The 19,383-nt window shown below is 43.3% G+C and overlaps 1 protein-coding gene across 2 annotated transcripts in view; it reads right to left on the reverse strand.

The window, feature by feature from the left end:
• Positions 1–19,383, reverse strand: part of CACNA1S (calcium voltage-gated channel subunit alpha1 S) — a 60,197-nt gene that overhangs the window by 21,737 nt on the left and 19,077 nt on the right. Inside the window, exons 7-29 of one of the 2 annotated variants that reach the window (XM_035122301.3) lie at positions 18,949–19,052; positions 18,129–18,277; positions 17,800–17,881; positions 17,090–17,250; positions 16,088–16,313; positions 14,763–14,970; positions 14,221–14,341; positions 13,283–13,397; positions 13,018–13,111; positions 12,214–12,283; positions 11,877–12,009; positions 11,203–11,332; positions 9,590–9,649; positions 9,157–9,263; positions 7,219–7,306; positions 6,883–6,990; positions 6,200–6,252; positions 5,483–5,629; positions 4,745–4,946; positions 4,478–4,636; positions 3,653–3,763; positions 3,186–3,269; positions 248–304 (exon numbers count right to left, since the gene is read on the reverse strand). In XM_035122301.3, coding sequence (XP_034978192.3) covers positions 248–304; positions 3,186–3,269; positions 3,653–3,763; positions 4,478–4,636; positions 4,745–4,946; positions 5,483–5,629; positions 6,200–6,252; positions 6,883–6,990; positions 7,219–7,306; positions 9,157–9,263; positions 9,590–9,649; positions 11,203–11,332; positions 11,877–12,009; positions 12,214–12,283; positions 13,018–13,111; positions 13,283–13,397; positions 14,221–14,341; positions 14,763–14,970; positions 16,088–16,313; positions 17,090–17,250; positions 17,800–17,881; positions 18,129–18,277; positions 18,949–19,052 — 2,769 coding nt within the window. The remainder of the gene's footprint in view (positions 1–247; positions 305–3,185; positions 3,270–3,652; positions 3,764–4,477; positions 4,637–4,744; positions 4,947–5,482; positions 5,630–6,199; positions 6,253–6,882; positions 6,991–7,218; positions 7,307–9,156; positions 9,264–9,589; positions 9,650–11,202; positions 11,333–11,876; positions 12,010–12,213; positions 12,284–13,017; positions 13,112–13,282; positions 13,398–14,220; positions 14,342–14,762; positions 14,971–16,087; positions 16,314–17,089; positions 17,251–17,799; positions 17,882–18,128; positions 18,278–18,948; positions 19,053–19,383) is intronic. The other variant, XM_060277002.2, reaches the window with a different exon arrangement.

The following is a 19,383-nucleotide window of genomic DNA, read 5'->3' on the forward strand; positions in this document are numbered from 1 at the left end:
AAGAAAGGCTTGCTGAACATGTGAAAGGGGAGCAGATGAAAACCAGCACCCTCCCACCACCAGCATCGTCTTCTCTTGAGGCTCACAACTTTCTCTCCCTTTTCCTCCTCGATGGCAGAATCTCTGAAGACTCATGCAGTCCACACTAACACAGCAGGGCACAGCAATATGGAATGGTCTAGGAAGGGACAAAGGGATATATGAAAGAAAAGGTTCTCCACAACAAGCTCATGCAGCTGATATTTACAATGCCATTACAGCCACCGCTTAGGCAGTACAATCCACCTCTGGAAGCAAGAATTATCTGTTAAGAGAATAAAAGAATCAGCCGAGGAATCCTACAAATGTAGTGGGAAAGTAGAGAAGTGAAAGACAGAGAGAAAAAGGGACAAGGGATGGATTGGAGGAGGAGGAAGAGGAAGAGGAGCCATTTTCAGGGAGGAAGAGAAGGTGGTCCACAACAATAGAAGGGCATGATGGGAGATCTTAGGAGACCAACAAAGAAGAAGACAGGCAGAAAGGAATAAGGGATAAAGGATAAAGGAATAAAGGATGCAGAGACTGATGCATGGAATGAGGACTACAAATGACTTGAACAGAGCCTAGAGTCTCCTACTGGAAATAGATTTTAAAAAGCAGCCTAGATAAGAAAGTTCCAGCTAACAATATAGTGCAATAAGCCTTGGACCAAGAAACCTACTGGAGCATCACTGAAGGCACAGGTATTCCTAGATTAGAAGTCTATGATGCATGGCCAGCTACACTCAGATCCACCCACTGTCAAGAGACCATTCATGAGCCAGAATTCAAATGGGTGGTGGGGTTTTTTCAAGTGCTATTAGACCCCTCCAAAAGTGATTAGGGTTCTTAACATGTCTTTCCCCCGCAAGGAGCTCCTACAGTGATATTTCATGGTCAGCTCTTTGAAGGATGTGGCTCCCGCCATGCTGAGTTCTTCTGAAAACATTGACCCTTTCTTTCACACATTGAAATAATCCAAAGACTGGGCAGAACCCAAGGGGAAACAGGGAAGATGGATTTTTACGGAATTAAACAAGATGGCTCATGCCAAGAGAAGTATTCTATCCACAAATGCTTGTTACAATTAATTTTTAAATGTATTCAGACAGAACTGATTAATAGCCAGACATTTTAAAATCCTGTGTGACTTGTGTGCTGTACCTGCTGCTGGTGGTTATATTGACTTCAGCAGCAAATAAACAGTTGTGTGCCTTTGTTGGATTTGTGCTCTGATTGGTTATTTGTATTTTCTGGGCCAGAAACTCTGAGCAAAGTGCTGTCTCTTGCACAAAGCAACATATGATCCCTATGGAATGCCCACAGGTTATGTTAGAGGCACTTTATTATATTTGCTGCCATTTGTTCTTGGACAGAAGACAATAAAAAGAGCATTATTAGCTCATCTAAACAGCTCACCTAGCAGGGAGTTTATTAAACATCAATACACAAATAAATGAAACAAATGGACTAGGAGGGAGGAGAGAGGAAGAAAAGACAGGAAACACGGAAAAGGACTAGGCTAGGTTCATAAGTCAAAGATACAGTGTGCTGGAAGGGGAAAACAGCAGCACCAATGGTGGTTTTGCTTTCTGCGGAATCAAAATCAGATTATGTGATCCAGTCAGCACCACAGGGTGTACAGAGAGTATTTTAGGAGAACCGGGGCTCCAAGCATTATCCCTCTCACTTTCTTGCAGTTCCCAACTGTTCGACGGGAAGCAGCATTCCAGTGGGACAGATAAAGAACTCTGGGAAGAATGAACTCAGGGCCATTCTGCCTCTGGTACTGAACCAAACATCAGGCGCAAAGGGAAGGGAAGCAGAACACTTACCAGTTCCCAAGTCCTCAGGCTAAATTCCTAAATACCATTGAACTTGATCCCCTTTCACCTTAACTACTTAGCATATAGATCTCTCACCAGAGTTTTTTGGCCATTTAATGAATCAGGGCATATTCAGCAAGTATTGAGGTGGATGTAAATCCAGTAGATAAAGTCTTGCATGTCCCCAAAGATACCTTCCATCCCCTGCTCGCCTAATAAGAGAACAACAAAAAGTTCAGCTATATCTTAAAGCTAGGGTAAATCCTTGGAGTGACTCTTTGTACTTGGGCTTGGAAACAACTCATCAAGCAAGGTAGATATTTGCACTGACATTTCCTAATACAGTACTCTAGCACTGGCTAGAGGCAAGCTGGAGCTATAAAGAAACACAGCAGGTTTTTCCAGTGATTGGAGTATTCAAAAGAAGACAATGTTCAATATAAAGAGATGATAGTTTTGATCTTAGTAATACTGAATCAGGCATGTACACTATTGATGAAAGCTGTTCTAGATCTACCTCCTTCTAAAGCTGTTTCTATAGCCATAGATAACTGAAAATAGAAGCATTAGCAGTGCACATAAATGAAGGCACAAAAATGCATTTTTAACCCAGCAATATCTACTCTTGTTCTTTCTTTAAATTCATACGCAATGCAGAGTACACATGTGCTATTCTACCCATGGTATATTTTCAATATACTCTGGTGTATATTATAGCATCCATGCACATATATATAGAAGGCACAATTTATATATGCAAGTGTTGCCATGAAGATAGTCACACTATAAGCAGACATAATAAGCAAATACTTGAAGCATGGTTGCCATGGACAGCAAATGCAGAAATGATCTGCAGGTACCATAAGGCAAACCATCTCAAAGTTGACTTTATACTAAATTTGCCAGCCACATATTACTTGCCAAGAACATATCTTAGAGAGAACACAGAGATTACTGGGCAGGTGAAGTTTCCTGGGCATGGGGCCACATCAGTCCATTAGTTATGATCAAGGAAAGGTCACCTCACAATACTTCTTGACGCTTGAAACTCACAGTATCCACTGAGCTTATCCACATTTGTCTGTGAGATGCCTCCCATTCCCTTAGCTTAAAGGCAATAAACCCTCTTATCTCCAGAAGGAAACTGAAGTCAAACAATAGCTTCTGTGAATCAGATATTCTGTTTAGACATGCAATAATCACAACTGTGGAAAAGTTGGGAGACTGATGCTGCTACATAGCATGAGGAACAGTTTTCTACTCTTCTTCACTTTCATGGCTGCCCAGTTTGAAATGTTCCCAGCCCCCACACTCATCCAGTGCTGGGAGCCTTTCACTTACATCAATCTGACTCAGGATGACATCAATGATGCTGCCAACGACTATAAGGAAATCAAAGACATTCCAAGGGTCCCCAAAGTAGCCCTGGGGGGAAAGGAATAAGAAAGTAGGTTCCAAAGAAGTAAGACAGGACCTTTCTGGCACCTTCCCAACCTAAGGACCGATGTTGAAAATTGTGTGACTTGGTTAGGACTAAAAAAAACTTACATGCAACCATTCCCTCCTCCCCAGCAGTATCCCCCTTAAAGTGTGGCATGTAACTCTAAGCCAGATATGGGGAACCTGTGACTCTCCAAATGTAGTTGGACTGCAACTCCCATCATCCCAGGCTATGACTATGCTGGCTCAGGCTCATGGGAGTTGTAGTCCAACGATGTATGGGGGCCATAGCTTTCCACCACTGCTCTAAGCAAAATGACAGACCCACTTCCCTCAAGGAGCCTTATAGGTCCATATCCCAAACTCACCTTAGCCTTGAAGGCTATAAGTTTAAGGATCATCTCCACAGTAAAGAGAAGGGTGAATACCACATTAAGGATATCTGAGAGATGGTCCATTGTCTCCGATTGATTATAATGCTGTAAAAAAGATTAAAAGTAGATGATTAATAGAGCGTTGGTTTGAGTTAGAAACAAAGCCCTTCATCTAGACCCAAAGGAAGTCTACATTATGCCAAAGGGAGAAATCATATTGATTGCTAGATAACAAGTAAAAGAGATACACATGCAGAGAAAAGGCTCATCATGATGAGTGAGCTGTATGGATGTAAAGCCCCACTTATCCAACATACCTGTTCTAACACTGCCTCTCATTGCTAACTTGTACAGTGGTACCTCAGTTTAAGAACGGCCCTGTTTACAAACAATTCGGTTTACAAACTCTGCAAAACCGGAAGTAGTGTCCTGGTTTGCGAACTTTACCTCAGTCTAAGAACGGAATCCGAACAGTGGAAGGGCGGTGGTGGTGGTAGGCCTCATTAGGGAAAGCACACCTCAGTTTAAGAATGGTTTTGGTTTAAGAACGGACTTCCGGAATGGATTAAGTTCATAAACTGAGGTACCACTGTATTTCTATCTTGGAATCCCTGGAATAACAGCCCAGTTCAGTTACATTGTGTGTAGTGTACAACCGATGGATAATAAGACCCACCCATATTTCTAAACACCAGATCAGCAAGTGCTCATTACAGGGGCACTGTTTGTAATTCTTCTTCTCCAGGCAGAACTCATGATCCCACAATCATCACTACTGCTGCCATTCTACAGGTGGGCAGCTATTCCACTCATCCATACCTGCATGCCCAAGCAGACGGTGTTCAATGTGATCAGGAAGAACATAAGGTACTCAAAGTAGGAGCAGGTCACAATATACCATATCTGGTACTGGTAGGGGTTCTTGGGAATGTAGCATCTCAGAGGGTGTGCTTTGAGTGCATATTGCACACACTGGCGCTGAAGCGAGAAGAAATACAAGGTGGGAATGGGACCAAAAAAAGGGCTAGGCAGTGCCTTCCATACTTTAGGTTCTCTTGTTCATTATCTCAGCATTATGTGCCATACCTGGTTCTTGTCCAGCTCACAGTTTTTATACTCTGTTTCACCCTGCTCCTGGAAGGTTACGATGATAAAACCTACAAAGATGTTCATCATGAAAAAGGCTATGAGGATGAGATAGATGATGAAGAAGATGGCAACGCTCATGCGGTAGTTGTAGATGGGCCCCATGTCCTCAGCGTTTGTGTCAATTGCTTTGTACAATAACCTGGAAGAGTTAGAACAGCAGTCGAGATTAATGGGCCTGGGCAAAAGACCTTTGAAGAAGTGGGCTATGAAAGGACTTTGCTCAATGGGTTATCAGCTCAGGTATCCATGCCTCCTCTGACAGGGGCGTCCCACTCTCAAAAGGTTTCCCAAAAAATCAGTACAGTATAGCTAAATAAATGTAGAGCTATAACTCTTTTACTGAGTGGGCTCCAGGCACCTTTCCCTTAAATTGCACTGTGGATGTATTATGCTTTCTGATTCTGAAAGCACAATATTTTGTTGCTGAGAAAACATGTTTTTTTAAAAAAACCCAGCAACTGCATCAATTGCCATGGTTACATGAATGTCTGGTGCAGCTATCTGCGTGTAGTGTCCATAACATTGTTAGCGATGTGCATTAAAGCTTCCCCTTTCAGTGTTATTTTGCTTGCACAGTATAGCTAATCAGCAACAGTAGCAGCATACCAGCCAATCCCTCTGACAATTCCCAACAGCCCACCTTGCACCTTGCCCTATGTTGGGTTCTGCACTCACTTAGGCCATCCTTCAAAGGTGGAAACAGTGAAGAGAGACATCATGGCTGACATTACATTATCAAAGTGGAATTCATTGCGTTCCCACACACGCATGTGCTCCACAACTTGTGTTGGATCGGCGTCGACGTAAGTGATGAAGAATCCGCTAGGACAAGAAACTTTATATTAGTTACAGACAAGGAGCCTGCACCTTCTGTTAATTCATACTAGACTACAGTACAGTTCTATGCACTGAGTTGAGTTAAGGATTGTAGCCTAACATTTCGCCAATGCTGAGATAGTCACTCAATGGCAGTCACTACAGCAAAAAAGGAACTTGCTCAAGTTGCATAAGACTGATCCAATGAATCCTAGGCTGGCTCATCCCCTCCTTGGCCCTAGAACATCCTGTCTTGGGCTTGCCACTGGCTGCCACTGCTGGGGAACCCACTGGTGGCACTTCTGTCCGCTCACACATTTGGTGAGTGGAAGACGGAGTACTGCACCAGCAGAGTAAAGCAGGAGTCACTCTGCAGAGGGACACTGGCAGAGGATGGCAGGGCTGGCTGGCTGGAGGGACACCACCCATCCACCTACCCCAGCCTGGCACAATAGGGTTGTTGTTTTTTTCTTTTATTGCTCTGTTAACGCAAAAACTCTGGCCCACAGCTTCCCATCATACTGCGATTATAGTGTCCCAGGCTGCAGAAGAGTATGACACATAACCAAGGCTTACTTGCATTCTTCTGGAGTGATCTTGGTTGAATCTGAACAGCTAAAGAACTTCCCCTACATTTAAAACAGAGATCAAAAGTTATTTGGCTGTTTCCAAATTATGGCCTCAACAGTCCTGAGAGTACTGAAAAGTGAATGTTTCCAGCTACACAAAAGCCCAGGCCCAGTTTTTACTGTTGAAGGAGAGGAGGTGGTAATTCATGACAGTTGCTGACATTGCTGACTGGCAAACCATGTGGGAGTTGCATTGAAAGGGAATAAGATTTTGCAAGTGACTTACACATTGACTGTGAGGAAACTGCAGTGCTGCTATTAGCTTCCTTGAGGTATGTATTGACAGGCTGCAGTGGCGCCATGTTGCACCCAAGATTGAGAGGGTCTGTTGTGCGTCATGTGTGTATGTGATGTCACACACTTAGAACATCATCTGGGTAGGTTTGGAGAATTGAATAGGCTTTTTTAAAGGAAGGTTGCACATCACAGAAGGACCTGAGGGTAACCAGACCAAACTGAAGGTATTGGGCCAATATTGGGCCAACCGAGACAAATGAGAAAGGTTAATTCAGTATAGTGGCCCTGAATTGATCTGTGGCAGGAAGCTATCCCTGTTTATATAAACAAGCTTCTACAAACTCATGGACTCAAACAGTGTGGAAGTTCATTCTATCTAGGAAAGACTGTCACCTTGAAGAGCTGCACCCCAATGCAGGCAAACATGAACTGTAGCAAGGCAGTGACAAGCACAATGTTGCCGATGGTCTTGATAGCCACAAAAACACACTGTACTACGTGCTAGAGAGAGAAAGAGAGAGAGGTTGGTTAGATTTTATTTGTCCTTTGCTTACTGTGATTTTTCCGAATAACTGTGGTGCAGCAAAATCTAAGTAGAGATTGCTTTGCCTGGTTCATGCATACATTTCAATGCATGCTGCTGGCTTAGAGAGGTCATCACATTTCCCTTAACTATCCCTGATTTCTGTGTTATCCAGAAGAGGAAAACATTCCTATAACCCCACTCACCTTTAGCCCTTTTGCTCTGTTAATGGCTCTCAGTGGTCGCAGTACTCGGAGCACCCTGAGGATTTTCACTACTGAGATGGCACTGGACCTGTTGCAGAAAACGAGGAAAATATTACAGCGGGAACCCTTTTTGTGCTTATGTTACATGGATTCTGCCCTGCATACAAAGAATGACTATGGCCTTTTGATTATATCTAGTGATTGAATGGGGCATTCCATGGTTGGGACTGTGAACCAGAGAATGCTGTAGGACTGCCTTGCTACAGGGGCGGCTTCAGAGAATTCTTCAGAAGCAGGGTGCATTCAGACATGCGGAATACTGTATTGCCCTAGTTTTCCTGATTATAATGTTACACTTCTGAACCATTTTCTAACATTCCTTTCACAATGCAGTACCTCTTGTGTTATGGAATTGTGGCTTTTTGATAGATGTACACTAAATTTCATTCACATCTGTGAGTGTGGAGTGACACAACAAAAAAACATCACTGGGCGATGTCACTACTCCCCCACCCCTTCCGCACATGTGTGCTTCTGTTCTCCCCCATAAAACAGCAGGAAATAACTGTATGCTTGTACACCGTCCCAAATTTCCTCACTTTACTCCCACAACTTTCCAAGTTAAGGGGGCTGCAAATGGATTCTTTCTGGAATGAAATGGCATGGAAATGAGCACTAAGCATGCACTATATTCCATTAGTTTTCTGTGAATGGCTTTTACGTCATGCGAAAGCTTCAAATATAATGTTGAAATTAACAGTTAGGCAAATAGGGAACTGAAATAAATTGTTGTGTGAATGCAGTCTATCACTGCCCTGGCACTTTCAGTTTGATACTGAATAAACCTCCCATTCCTCAGGCTCAAACAGCAAGTTTTATCTCAGAGCACAAAATTTGTATCAAAGGTGGCACAATGACAAAGTCCAAATGCCAAATGCCAACCCTTGTGCCATCAGCCTAAGCGTACTCCCAGAGAGCATGAAGTTTGAAAGAAAACTGGTCTGTAAATTCTACTCCCTAATCTAGTTGGTACAACCAGCCACAGCAAATTACAGAACCAAAGAGCCTTTGAAAGAGGGTGAGGGGACCATCGGAGGAAGAAGGCAGACCTTTACAGCAGCTAAGACTTTCACAACCCAGTCAGTAGGATCAAACTACAGGAGCTGATTGTACCTCCATTTCTCATACCGACGCAGTGGGGTGAGGCATAACTGTTTGACTCTCAGGGCACACCCACACCACAGACCTAAACTGGTTTAACAGCCAATCCCTTTTTCAAGGGAAGTCTGGGGATTGTAGCTCTGTGAGGGGGATGGAAATCTCTTAACAATTCCTGGTACTCTCAAGAAGCTGCAGTCTGCAGGATTCTTTGGAGAAAACAGTTAAAGTGGTATAAAACAGATGCAAATGTATACAGTGGTACCTCTGGTTAAGAACTTAATTTGTTCCGGAGGTCCGTTCTTAACCTGAAACCGTTTTTAACCTGAGACACCACTTTAGCTAATGGGGCCTCCTGCTGCTGCCACGCCGCCAAAGCACGATTTCTGTTCTCATCCTGAAGCAACGTTCTTAACCCGAGGTACTATTTCTGGGTTAGCGGAGTCTGTAACCTGAAGCGTTTGTAACCCGAAGTACCACCATAGTGTGGATGAAGCCTTAGTATGTTGACTGATCATGATGGCTGTGAATATTTGTTGCTTTGGGAGCAGAGCTCCTCACTCTTCATGCAGCTCCTGGTTTTCAGGGTCTGAGAGACAGTCATTACAATGTTTATATTTCAGGGTATTTCTTACTACTCTATGGTCACACAGACACATCCCTCGTATTCCACAGTCCCAAAGACACAAGGAGAATGTTAACCCCTATCCTACTTCCCTCAGACTTGGCCCTACCACAGATCGACGAAACCCAGACCTGTTCTTCCATCATAATGCTTACTCAAATCCCACGGAGATAAGAGAGACAGCCACAACGATCAAGTCGAGGATGTTGAAATAGTTGCGGCAGAAGGATCCCTTGTGTAGGATAGCACCATAAGTAGTCATCTGTGGGGAGCAGGAAGACTCAGTTAGGCCCAGTTTTGTGTTACTTTGAGGATACTTCTCTCATCAACCTAATTCTGTGGATTATTGGACCTGTAGATGTTGACTGCTGTGTTCAGGATGAAGCAGTTGTCTGAGAACGAGCACTTCATCATCAGCACAGAGAGTTGGCAAGCTTGAATTTGATGCCCGCTATCTGTACAGGTGGTTAACTATTCAGATTGCCAACTCAGCACAATGGAAAAAAGATGAATAAGTAAACATTGGCGATTTCCAGTCACGTTTTATGATTCCATTGGAATTCCACAACATCTCTAAGTGTGACTCACCTTTAGAACGATTTCCACTGTGAACACAGAAGTGAAGCCATAGTCAAAATATCCTAGAATCTGGAGATAAAACCAGCAAAGAAACAGGGTGTTATTTTTGTCAGTGCAACTCAATTGCTACCGGTATACAGTGGTACCTCGCTAGACGAATGCCCTGCTAGACGAATTTTTCACTAGACGAATGGGTTTTGCGATCAGAGGTTGCCTCACAAGACGAATTCGTTTTGTGAAAAATTCGTCTAGCTAATCGCGGTTTCCCATAGAAATGCATTGAAATTCAATTAATGTGTTCCTATGGGCAAATTAAAAAAAATCAATGCATTCCTATGGGATTTGCAAGACGAATTGTTCGCATAACGAATTGACTCACAGAACGAATTAAATTCGTCTTGCGAGGCACCACTGTATATACAAACACATCTTTTAGCAAATTTGCTGGGTTCTGGAATGAGAACTATAGAAGAAATATTATCTGAATATTAACAGAATCTCCTATTTCTTCGCGCTCATTTTGCAATCTCTGGGTAGTCCCAGCTAAACCAGCATGAACAGTACTCTGATTTCTAAAAACAAATGATTGCAGAAATGTTTTTGGTTATCCCCAATATATTAAGATGCAGGCAGCTGTCATGTAAAAGCAAACCTGTTTTTCCTCTACATATTATCCATTATTATTGCCATACATTTGCACTGTCCATTTCAAACATTACTCTGGGTGCTTTCTCTTCACAGGAAGCATAGGTACACAGGAAGTTGCCTTATACAAAGTCAGGCCATTGGCCCATCTACCTTAGTATTGAGTTTGTTGATTGGTGGCAGCTCTCCAGGGTTTCAGACAGGGACCTTTTACCTAGAGAGATGCCAGGGATTGCTACACTAACTTTAGCAATTCCTTACTATTCCAACTCATTTCACCATGTGCCATAATTCTCTCTTTTATTAGTTTAAGAGAAATGTAAGAAATGTTGGCAACCTATCAAAAGATAGAATGGGGGAAAGGGTATGGGAGAGGAAGGAAAAGGAACATACCTGAACTGGAGGGAGCTGTACTCAAGGATAACATGAAGTAAATCAGCTAAGGCAACTGGGTACAGCAAAGGTATTTTAACAGTGAAAATGAATATGTAATGAAATAAATGTGAGCTATGGCCCTTCCCCAAGGTAATAAGAGATCTAGTAGTGCCTTGGTCTGTCAGGCAACCTTCTTGCTAGACTTTAGACTTAGTCTCTAAACCTTTTTAGTTACTCAGGCATTTCATAGGGGTGAATACTTTTAACTTTCTACTAGTTGCCCATTATCTTCTGCTTTTAAAATAATTGCTTCTTATGTGTTGTATGATATGATTGGCTCCATCCTTATTGAGTTTCATGAAGAGATGAATGAAGATTTTGGGTCAGAACAACACTCTTTGGCTTTCTGCAATTTATGCCGGAAAACCAGTCACTTATTTTCATCTACAGCTTCCTGTTGTTGCCTTTTGCATGTTGTTTCAATTTCATACCAAGTATTTTCACCGAGAGGCAGTTACAATGGATGCAGGGCTTTCGTAAGTCACTCTGGACCACCACCCACTGGTACCTTGCCAGTAGCGCAAGCAAGTCTATCTAGTCACCTTATTCCTGAAGGACTCGGCCCGTAATGGATCTTCAGCTGCCAGGGAGACACTGCTGAGCAGAATGAAGAGGAGAATGAAGTTGGTGAACCAGGTGGCATTCACAATCCGGTGGCACAGTACACGGAGCCTGAAGAGGACAATTTAGGGAAAGAAAGGGAAGGTCATGTTCTGCTTAAGCAAAAGAATTCATTGTACAAAGGGCACCTAAAGGGGAATTACACTGTTCATCAATGTGCTGGTAAAAAGTGCACATGTGACATTTCTATCCCCCTCAGAGCACATTTGGAATATGGGCACTCTACCAATTTCTGGAGCAGAATTGTTGAGTGAATTGAGCCCATGTACATGTGGGTTCTTGGACAACCCAATCTATAACATTACTAAAGGAATTACTACTTTACGGTGCTTTCACTGCCAAACTACAGCACTTTTACAGCTATGGTGCTAGTTTAATAACCATTCAAGGAAAGTCTGAAGAGGACAGTCTGAATTGAAGGCATCTGCCTGTCTTTGCTGAGGTTAAGCAAGCCTGGCCAGGAAGGAATTTGTGCCTGGTAGCAAATATTCCTGGTTAGATTGTCTTCGTATCTGAATTTCTAGCCAGTTCAGAAACCTATTCAGTTTCTGTCATGTGTCTAGGTAAGAGAGAGAGAGGGAGGAGTAAGGCCTACTTGTTGGTTGGGCTAAAGATGAAGAATGAGCTGGCTTCGGGCATGGGCACTGCCTTCTCCTTCAACTGCAGCTCTGCCAGGGGACGTGGCCGAGGACTCAGTGGAATTTCAGGCTCATCTTCTTCATCGTCGCCTGCGGGGCACACAGTCGGTCACAGAAAAGCTTCATGCAGAGACACTACATGCACAGCCAAAAGGTTCACTCATTTCTAGGCTTGCTATTAAGCCGAAATATAAACATCAGGGTATCTCAACATCTCAACACAACATTAAGTCAGTTCATCCCATAATTCTCTTCATTCCTGTGGTAGGAATGAAAGAGACAAACCTTCCTTACCTGGGAAGTCAGCGGAGGGATAAGGGTCCTTGATCTCATTGACATTTGATTCAAATTCATCCACCTTCAACTGAACAGAAGAAATAAAAATGAAAGGAAGCTCAGCAGCATAGGCAAGCTCACTCTGATACAGTTTCTAGGCATGCTCTGAAAACCTTCCTGTTTCAGAAGACTGATTTCTGCTGGCTGGACGTCTATTTAAAATGACATTGATTTTATTGTATTGTTTATTCTTAAGGGATTCTTAACCATTTTAAAAAATTCTGTTCATACTGTCTCTATCGTACAGTGTTTTGTGGGGGCTTTTTTAAAAAGAACCTAAATAGAAAAATAAAACAAAAGAAGGCACCCCATGGGGGAGACATTCCACTCAGTCTGCATTGAATGGTGAATCTACCTACCAATTCACACTCTCTGAAAGTGGAGATAAATACAGTGATCCTTTGAAATGTTTCCAAAGTTCGCAACGCATTTCTCCAGCCAAGAAATTTGTAAAAAAAGATGCACACGCTAGCATGAAGTCTGCATCAAAATGCATATATTGATTAAAATAACATCAAAAATGAATTCTATTGGGGGAAATGGATTTGCAAGAAAATGTTTTTTAGATAAACCTGCATAGAAAATTTACAGGACAAATTTGTCCCACAATGCTGATGAATTTTCATGAGGACTTTTTAAATATAAATTTGCAGACTGCTGTGGAAATGTGGGGAACTGAACTCTGGAATGGAAAAGTGACAAAGAGAGAGAAAGCAATACAGTATTGACTGATTCACCCGCTCCTAGTCACCCATGGCTGACCTTGGCTGTGGTAGGCATTCCTTCTCCCCTGGCTTTCTGTTCCAGCTTCTTAGCCATCAACTGCTTTTCCTCTTCTGACTTCTCCGGGTAACCTCTAGAGTGAAGAACCAAGAAAGCAAGAGGAGAGGGAAGTGAAGCCAAGGGGAAGCTATTATGGAGGGGTGGGGTGCAGGAAACACCTTACAGTTCAGCCAAGCCCCCTGTCGGGTCCCAGATGAGAACCCAGAGGTAGATATTGTCATGGCCACCAGGAGGCACAACTGACCGGCCCATTTTCTTTTTCATCTTCTCTTCAGCTTTGGCTTTCTGGGCAGAGGTCAAAGTTTCAGCTTCAGCAAGGTTGTCCACGGCAATAGCCAAGAAAACGTTGAGCAAGATATCTGGGTTGTGGGGAGCAAGGCTAAGGAATTATACAGTGTGAGTTTAGGTAATATAAACCTGAATCCCTGAGCAATTTGCATCCAGGATATTCAAAGGACTCCCTGAGCCCTACTATCCCAGCTTGATCACTGAGATCAAGAGATGCTGTTGGTTGTTCCCCATGTTTCAGAAGCTTGACTGGCTTCAGCAAGAAGTTGGGCATTTAGTATCCCATGCTATGAAATACTCTTCCAGCAGAGATTTGGCAGGCACCCTCAATTCTGACCTTCAGGTGGCTCTTGAAGACTATGTCAACAGGCCTATTCAATGTTTTAATTGTTTAAGGTGAACTAGTCATTTTTATGATCATTACATATTGTTTTATCTCTTTTGTACATGTGGTTGTACACTGCCCTGATATTTGACATGAACGGTGGTCTCTATATTTATAAATAAAAAAGACTTAAGAACATGTTCTTAATAAGCTAATAATCCTAATAATGGGGTACATCTTCCCACACCATTCAGTTTGGCAGGTAGAGCAGAATGAAAAGTGCAGGAAGCAGTCAGAAGAAATGGGAACCTCATTTCAAAAAGGAGGATCCTGGTGTGCAGATTGTGTACTGGTCCCCATAGCCACATGCATGCACACACCCATCTACAGCGTGGACAGAAAATGGACCAACGTGAAATGCTGTCACCATGAAATGCTGTGAGAAATACTTACATTGCATCTTATGGTGATGTTGCAAAATGAATGCACGAGAATTCAGTGGAGAAGAGCTTTTATCTGACTCTGTTAATAGAGGACTCCATCCCCCTAATGGGGCAAAGAAAGGATACAATTCCCACAGACAAAGAGAACAATGAAGTAAATGCAGACCAGCACACCAGGGTAGACTGGCCCTCCATAAGCCATTATGCCATTGTACATAACAGAAGTCCAGTCTTCCCCAGTCAGGACCTAGAAGTAGAGGAGAGATTTTAGAAGCAACAGGGTATCCTGAGCACCGGCATTGCATGAGGCCTGGCTTCTCCAACCTGGTGCCCTCCAAATGTTGTTGGATATCTGGTCCCATCAATCCCAGCCAGTATGGCCAATGGTCAGGGGTGATGGGAGTTGTTGTCCAACTACATTAGGAGGACAACAGGTTGGGGAAGACTGCATTAGGTTCTCATCTGAGTTTGAAGACCTCTTCGTTAAAGACTCTTTTCTCAGGCCCCATTGTCCAAAAAGTCTATGCTCAGACAATATCCCACAATTCACAGATTCCTATTTCCCACATTGGTCACCCATTTTCTGCCAGAACTTAGTACAGAAGACCACAATTGTCACTTACAAAACCCTGCCCTTAAACTGGCTTATTAAACCCTACAAGTTGTACCTGGAAGACGGTGATGAGAGCCTGAGGGAAGTTATCAAAGGTGCTGCGCCGTATCACTGTATCATCGAAGTCAAACCTCCCTCCAAAAAGTTGCATCCCTAATAGCGCAAAGATGACCATGAAGAGGAAGAGGAGAGTGAGGAGGGAGATGATGGAGCGTACCGAGTTCAGCAGAGATGCCACTAAGTTGTTCAGAGAGGTCCAATACCTAGAGAGGGACGGCAACGTTATGTGCACACCTATGTGAAGATGCTGGGATACTTGCAGATCCAGGAGCCAACCTTTGAAGTGCAGCTTTCTAGCCAAAGACAGAGAATATGAATCATCCTAATGACTAACTATGGGTGCCACTAAAACTAGTTATAATCTCATGGCTGCCATCTTGAATGCAGTTGAGCATGTGTAGCCACATCCAATAGGGCGAAAAACTCAATTTATTTATTTGCTGTTTTCACCTGCTCTTCACCCAAGAAGTGATGCCAAGGTGGGGGTATGCCAAAGACCAAACAAAGACTACAGCAGCTCAAATAAAGGCATTAAAACAATATAGCATCAATCTGTATATGAGACTGTATTAAGTACAGCTGCTCAGCGTGCTCAGTTGCATTCGGCAGGGAGATTGCTATGCCTGGATGACTCCATCTTCTCTTCTGCCATCTAATCTAGCTTGGTACCTAACACGACTAGTTCCCAGAACTAGCAAAACTATTTTCAAACATCATAGTTCATCCAAGGGAAAGTTTGACAAATCACTGCTCTCCACTACAGATACGTAGGCAGAGAACGGGTGGCAGATTTAATCAATTTGTTCAGCCTCACTCAGAGACACCAGGAGATGAAATCCCACATCCTCTTTTACTTTGTAGAGATGGACTTGAAGCAGGTAGCCACACAGTGGTCACATCCACACCAAATATTTAGAGCTCACTGATATCACTTTAACAGTCATGGCTCCCCCCCAAGAATCCTGGGAACTGCAGTTCATTAAAGGTGCTGAGAGTTGTTAGGAGACCCCTTGCAGAAGTAGTTCCCAGCACCCTTAGCAAACTTCAGCTCCCAGGATTTTGGAGGTGGGGTGGGGGAAGCCATGACTGTTAAAGTACTATGAAAGTGCTTTAAATGTATGGTGTGGATGTGGCCAACACTATGGCCACCAAATGAATACACAGGAGCTCTGCCAGGTAGTACGAGAGATGCAGCTAGTCTAGCATTATGTTTCCAAAACTAGCTGGATGCTTCTGTTCCGCTTCCAAGCTTACTGCATCTCACCAGGATGGCAAAGGTTCTAGAAGCCAAGCCCTATGAGAAATGGTTGGCATACTCACTTAGTTATCTTGAAGAGCCTCAGCAGGCGGATGCACCGCAAAACAGAGATGCCCAAGGGTGTCATGGAGGTAATTTCCACCAGCAAGACCTCTAGGATGCCAGTGCACACCACAAGGCAATCAAAGCGGTTGAAGATTGACATGAAGTACTGGCGGAAGCCCAGAGCATACATCTTAAGAATCATCTCTATCGTGAAGAGGGCCAGAAGCACCCGGTTGGCAATATCTGTAAGCAGAATGATGAATGGACCAGATCTCCTCTGACCACAAGGAGCCCAATTCCTCTTCAGAGAGAGCGCGTGAGGGTTGGGAGGAAAAAGTGGAGGTGGGAAGTCCAGAATTACTTCCTTCACTCTACTCAGCTCTCCTCTGCTGGGAAATAGTGCTTCCACTTACAGAAGCCAGCTAACAGAAGTTATTAAGAGTGCATGCAAGAACCAAGCTACCCTTACCTGTAGCGGGTGTATCATGTTAGGGGTTTGCGGAAGGGGGGGGGGGGTAGTCTGTATGCTGAGACCCTTCCAATTCCTAAACATGGCAAGTACTAAAAAATCTAAGGTAGGATTCAAACTTCTTGATAATGGCCTTCTAAATATGGGTCGTTAAGGAAATAACTGAGCAAAGTTCTTGCTGCTCTTGCATTTTCAATAACATTTTCCAATTTCCAGTTTAAATATAAATACCAATATACTTCCTGTACCATGTTCCCCTGCAGTCTATTCAGTTTTCCTTTTGCCTTTTGCCTTTCACACCTTAGAATCAACCTCTTACATTATGCTTAGGGCTAAACTATATTAAATGCAGTTGCTTCTTGAGGCAAGAAGGAAGTATATTCGTATGGGAACATGTTTGGTATGGGGTTAAAGTGGGACTAGGGCACTGAGAAGCAGAAAGAAACTAATGAGAGGATCAAGCAAGGAAGTTTAGGATCGAGAGCATCACAGCACCACCCCTTGTTAATTAGAACCTTCAAAGTTCCCTTAAACAGAGTGCCCAACTCACCTTGAGCCTTGGTCAGCCAATCAGGTTGTTGGTGATGCTCAGTAGCTATTGAGATGGTGTTCAACGCGATAATCAAGAGGACAAACCAATAGAAAAACCTGGACTTAACCAGTTTGCGGCATTTCCTGCGGAGAAGACGGTTCGATCGTCGCCAGTGTCGACTAGAGAAAAAGGAGACAGTTAAAACCAGAATGGTGGCAGATGAACCCCTGAAAATGGCTTCAGAACCCTACCTCTTCTTAGTTTTCACTTTCTCTAGCGCCCGTGTTCAGAATTTCACAGGACTTTTGAAAAGCATCACACTTACTAATATGGTTGTGATGATGCAGCACTAAAGCAGGCCTGCAAAACACAACGTGCAACTTCTTCCCTGGTATCTGCAATCTCCAGGGTGGCTTCCAAATATTTTGTTTGTGCGTCTTTAAGGGGAACATATAAGGCCTAACAAGGCCATCAAAACTGCAGGTGCAGATGGAAGAATAAGTAATCCCTATGGTCTCTGGGAGGAATTCAATGTTATACCAAGTTAAAGTACCTTAGCAGTGCATTTCTTGACTGTAAAAAAAATGAAAAGCCACATTTCCAAAGATATGGGGGAAATATTTGAAAAAAGATGTAAAAGTGATGCTCACAGCAAAATTTGAGAGCTTTGGGGCTCTTGCACTACAGCAGGACATGAGCATGTTTGGATTGCCATGCATGGTACTTACAAGAACAAAATCCATTTATTCATGCCCTCAATCTCATACAGGCTCTCTGTCTCTGAGCCACCTTCGTCTGATGGCATCATTCCTGTGAAAGATGATGAAAGGTAAGAAACCTGTTGTGCTATTTACAAAACCATTAACATCAAATGCTACGTAGCTCTGCAACTTTGCCCAGGCCTTCGATTTTCCTTCTTGCTTCCTAATCTCCTTTTCTCTCAGACTACATTTCCCAGCAAGCACTGCTCCCAGCCCTATTGATTCTAAGCAGCAGCATCAACTGGCAAGAATAAACAAAACAAAAAAAGCCAATACTGTAATAAAAAGCTTAGTACCTTCCCCACGTGTCCGGTCGCTATCCATGACTTCCGCATGGGTGATCCAGTCCATGTAACCTTTCATGTCTTCCTCTAACTGCTGCTTCTCCCTCAGTTTCTGGAACGTACCCCGTGATTTGGCTTTCTCACGCTCTTTGGTGAATTCCCTGGGGAAAAAACTCAGATGAGAACTTGTATAGTGATGGATCAGGGAGTCAGTCCTGAGTTCAAGTCTCGCTCAGTAATGACTTGGTGGTTTCAGTCAAGCCACTAGCTCTCTGCTAGAATCTGGACCTAATTAAAGTGTCCTACATTACAGGGTGAGGGTTAGAAGGATTACTACAATAATGGCCTTGTTTGCACGTCGTGTTAAGCCATACTTCATGTTTTACTGCGGTTCAACATGAAAGAGCAGTGTGCTGATTCATACTGCTGAAAAGTCCTTGCTTTGCTCCACCCCTGCTCCTGGCAGTGCCGTGCAAGCATGGTGTGGTGTCCCCAAGTGTCCCCAGCCAATCCAATACGTTACAAGCAGAGCAACATGCAACTGATTGAGTGTACTCTATCCATGCTGCACCACAATATGTGCTCATATCACTATGATGTCCCTTTCTGGCCCTTGCATTCTATTGATGCATCAGGTCTAGCAATGGGAAATTGAGCTATTGGAATATGGGGCAAAGGAAAGGAAGCTTTCATGCTCCCCCCCCCCAGCAACATAAAAAAGATCATCATTTCCTCATAGGACTTAAACTGTTTTAAGTCACATTCAGGACAAACTGCCATGCTGCTGCTGCTGAGAGAGTAGAGAGCATACCACATGCTATGAGCTGCTTACCCACTGAGCACACCCAGGATCAGATTAAGGATAAAAAATGACCCAAGTAAGATGAGGCTGACAAAGTAGATCCAGGGCCATTCATTCCCAATGGCATCATTTATCTAAGGCAGAACAGAAATGTGATGATAATGTTTTGTAAAGTGGTCCATATACATGACACTCTGGGAATCTTCTACTCTCTGGGGAAAGGGCTGGAGAGACAACCACGACAAATCTGGGAGAAAACCTTGACTAATCCATCATACCTTCTTTTCCACTAAACAAAAACCTGGGAGACCTGGTGGGTAAACTAAAGGTGAGGATGTGGACCCCGCCTAGATTTCCTGCAGTATCTGTTTTGACAAATTATTTCTTGTTTGAGTAATAATTTCAAAAGTAAGTATGTTGCTCACACTAAGTGAATGTTTATGAGGTTCCAAATATCTTATACTT

Source organism: Zootoca vivipara, chromosome 7, assembly GCF_965207765.1.
Source record: "Zootoca vivipara chromosome 7, rZooViv2.hap1.1, whole genome shotgun sequence".
Lineage (NCBI taxonomy): Eukaryota > Metazoa > Chordata > Lepidosauria > Squamata > Lacertidae > Zootoca > Zootoca vivipara.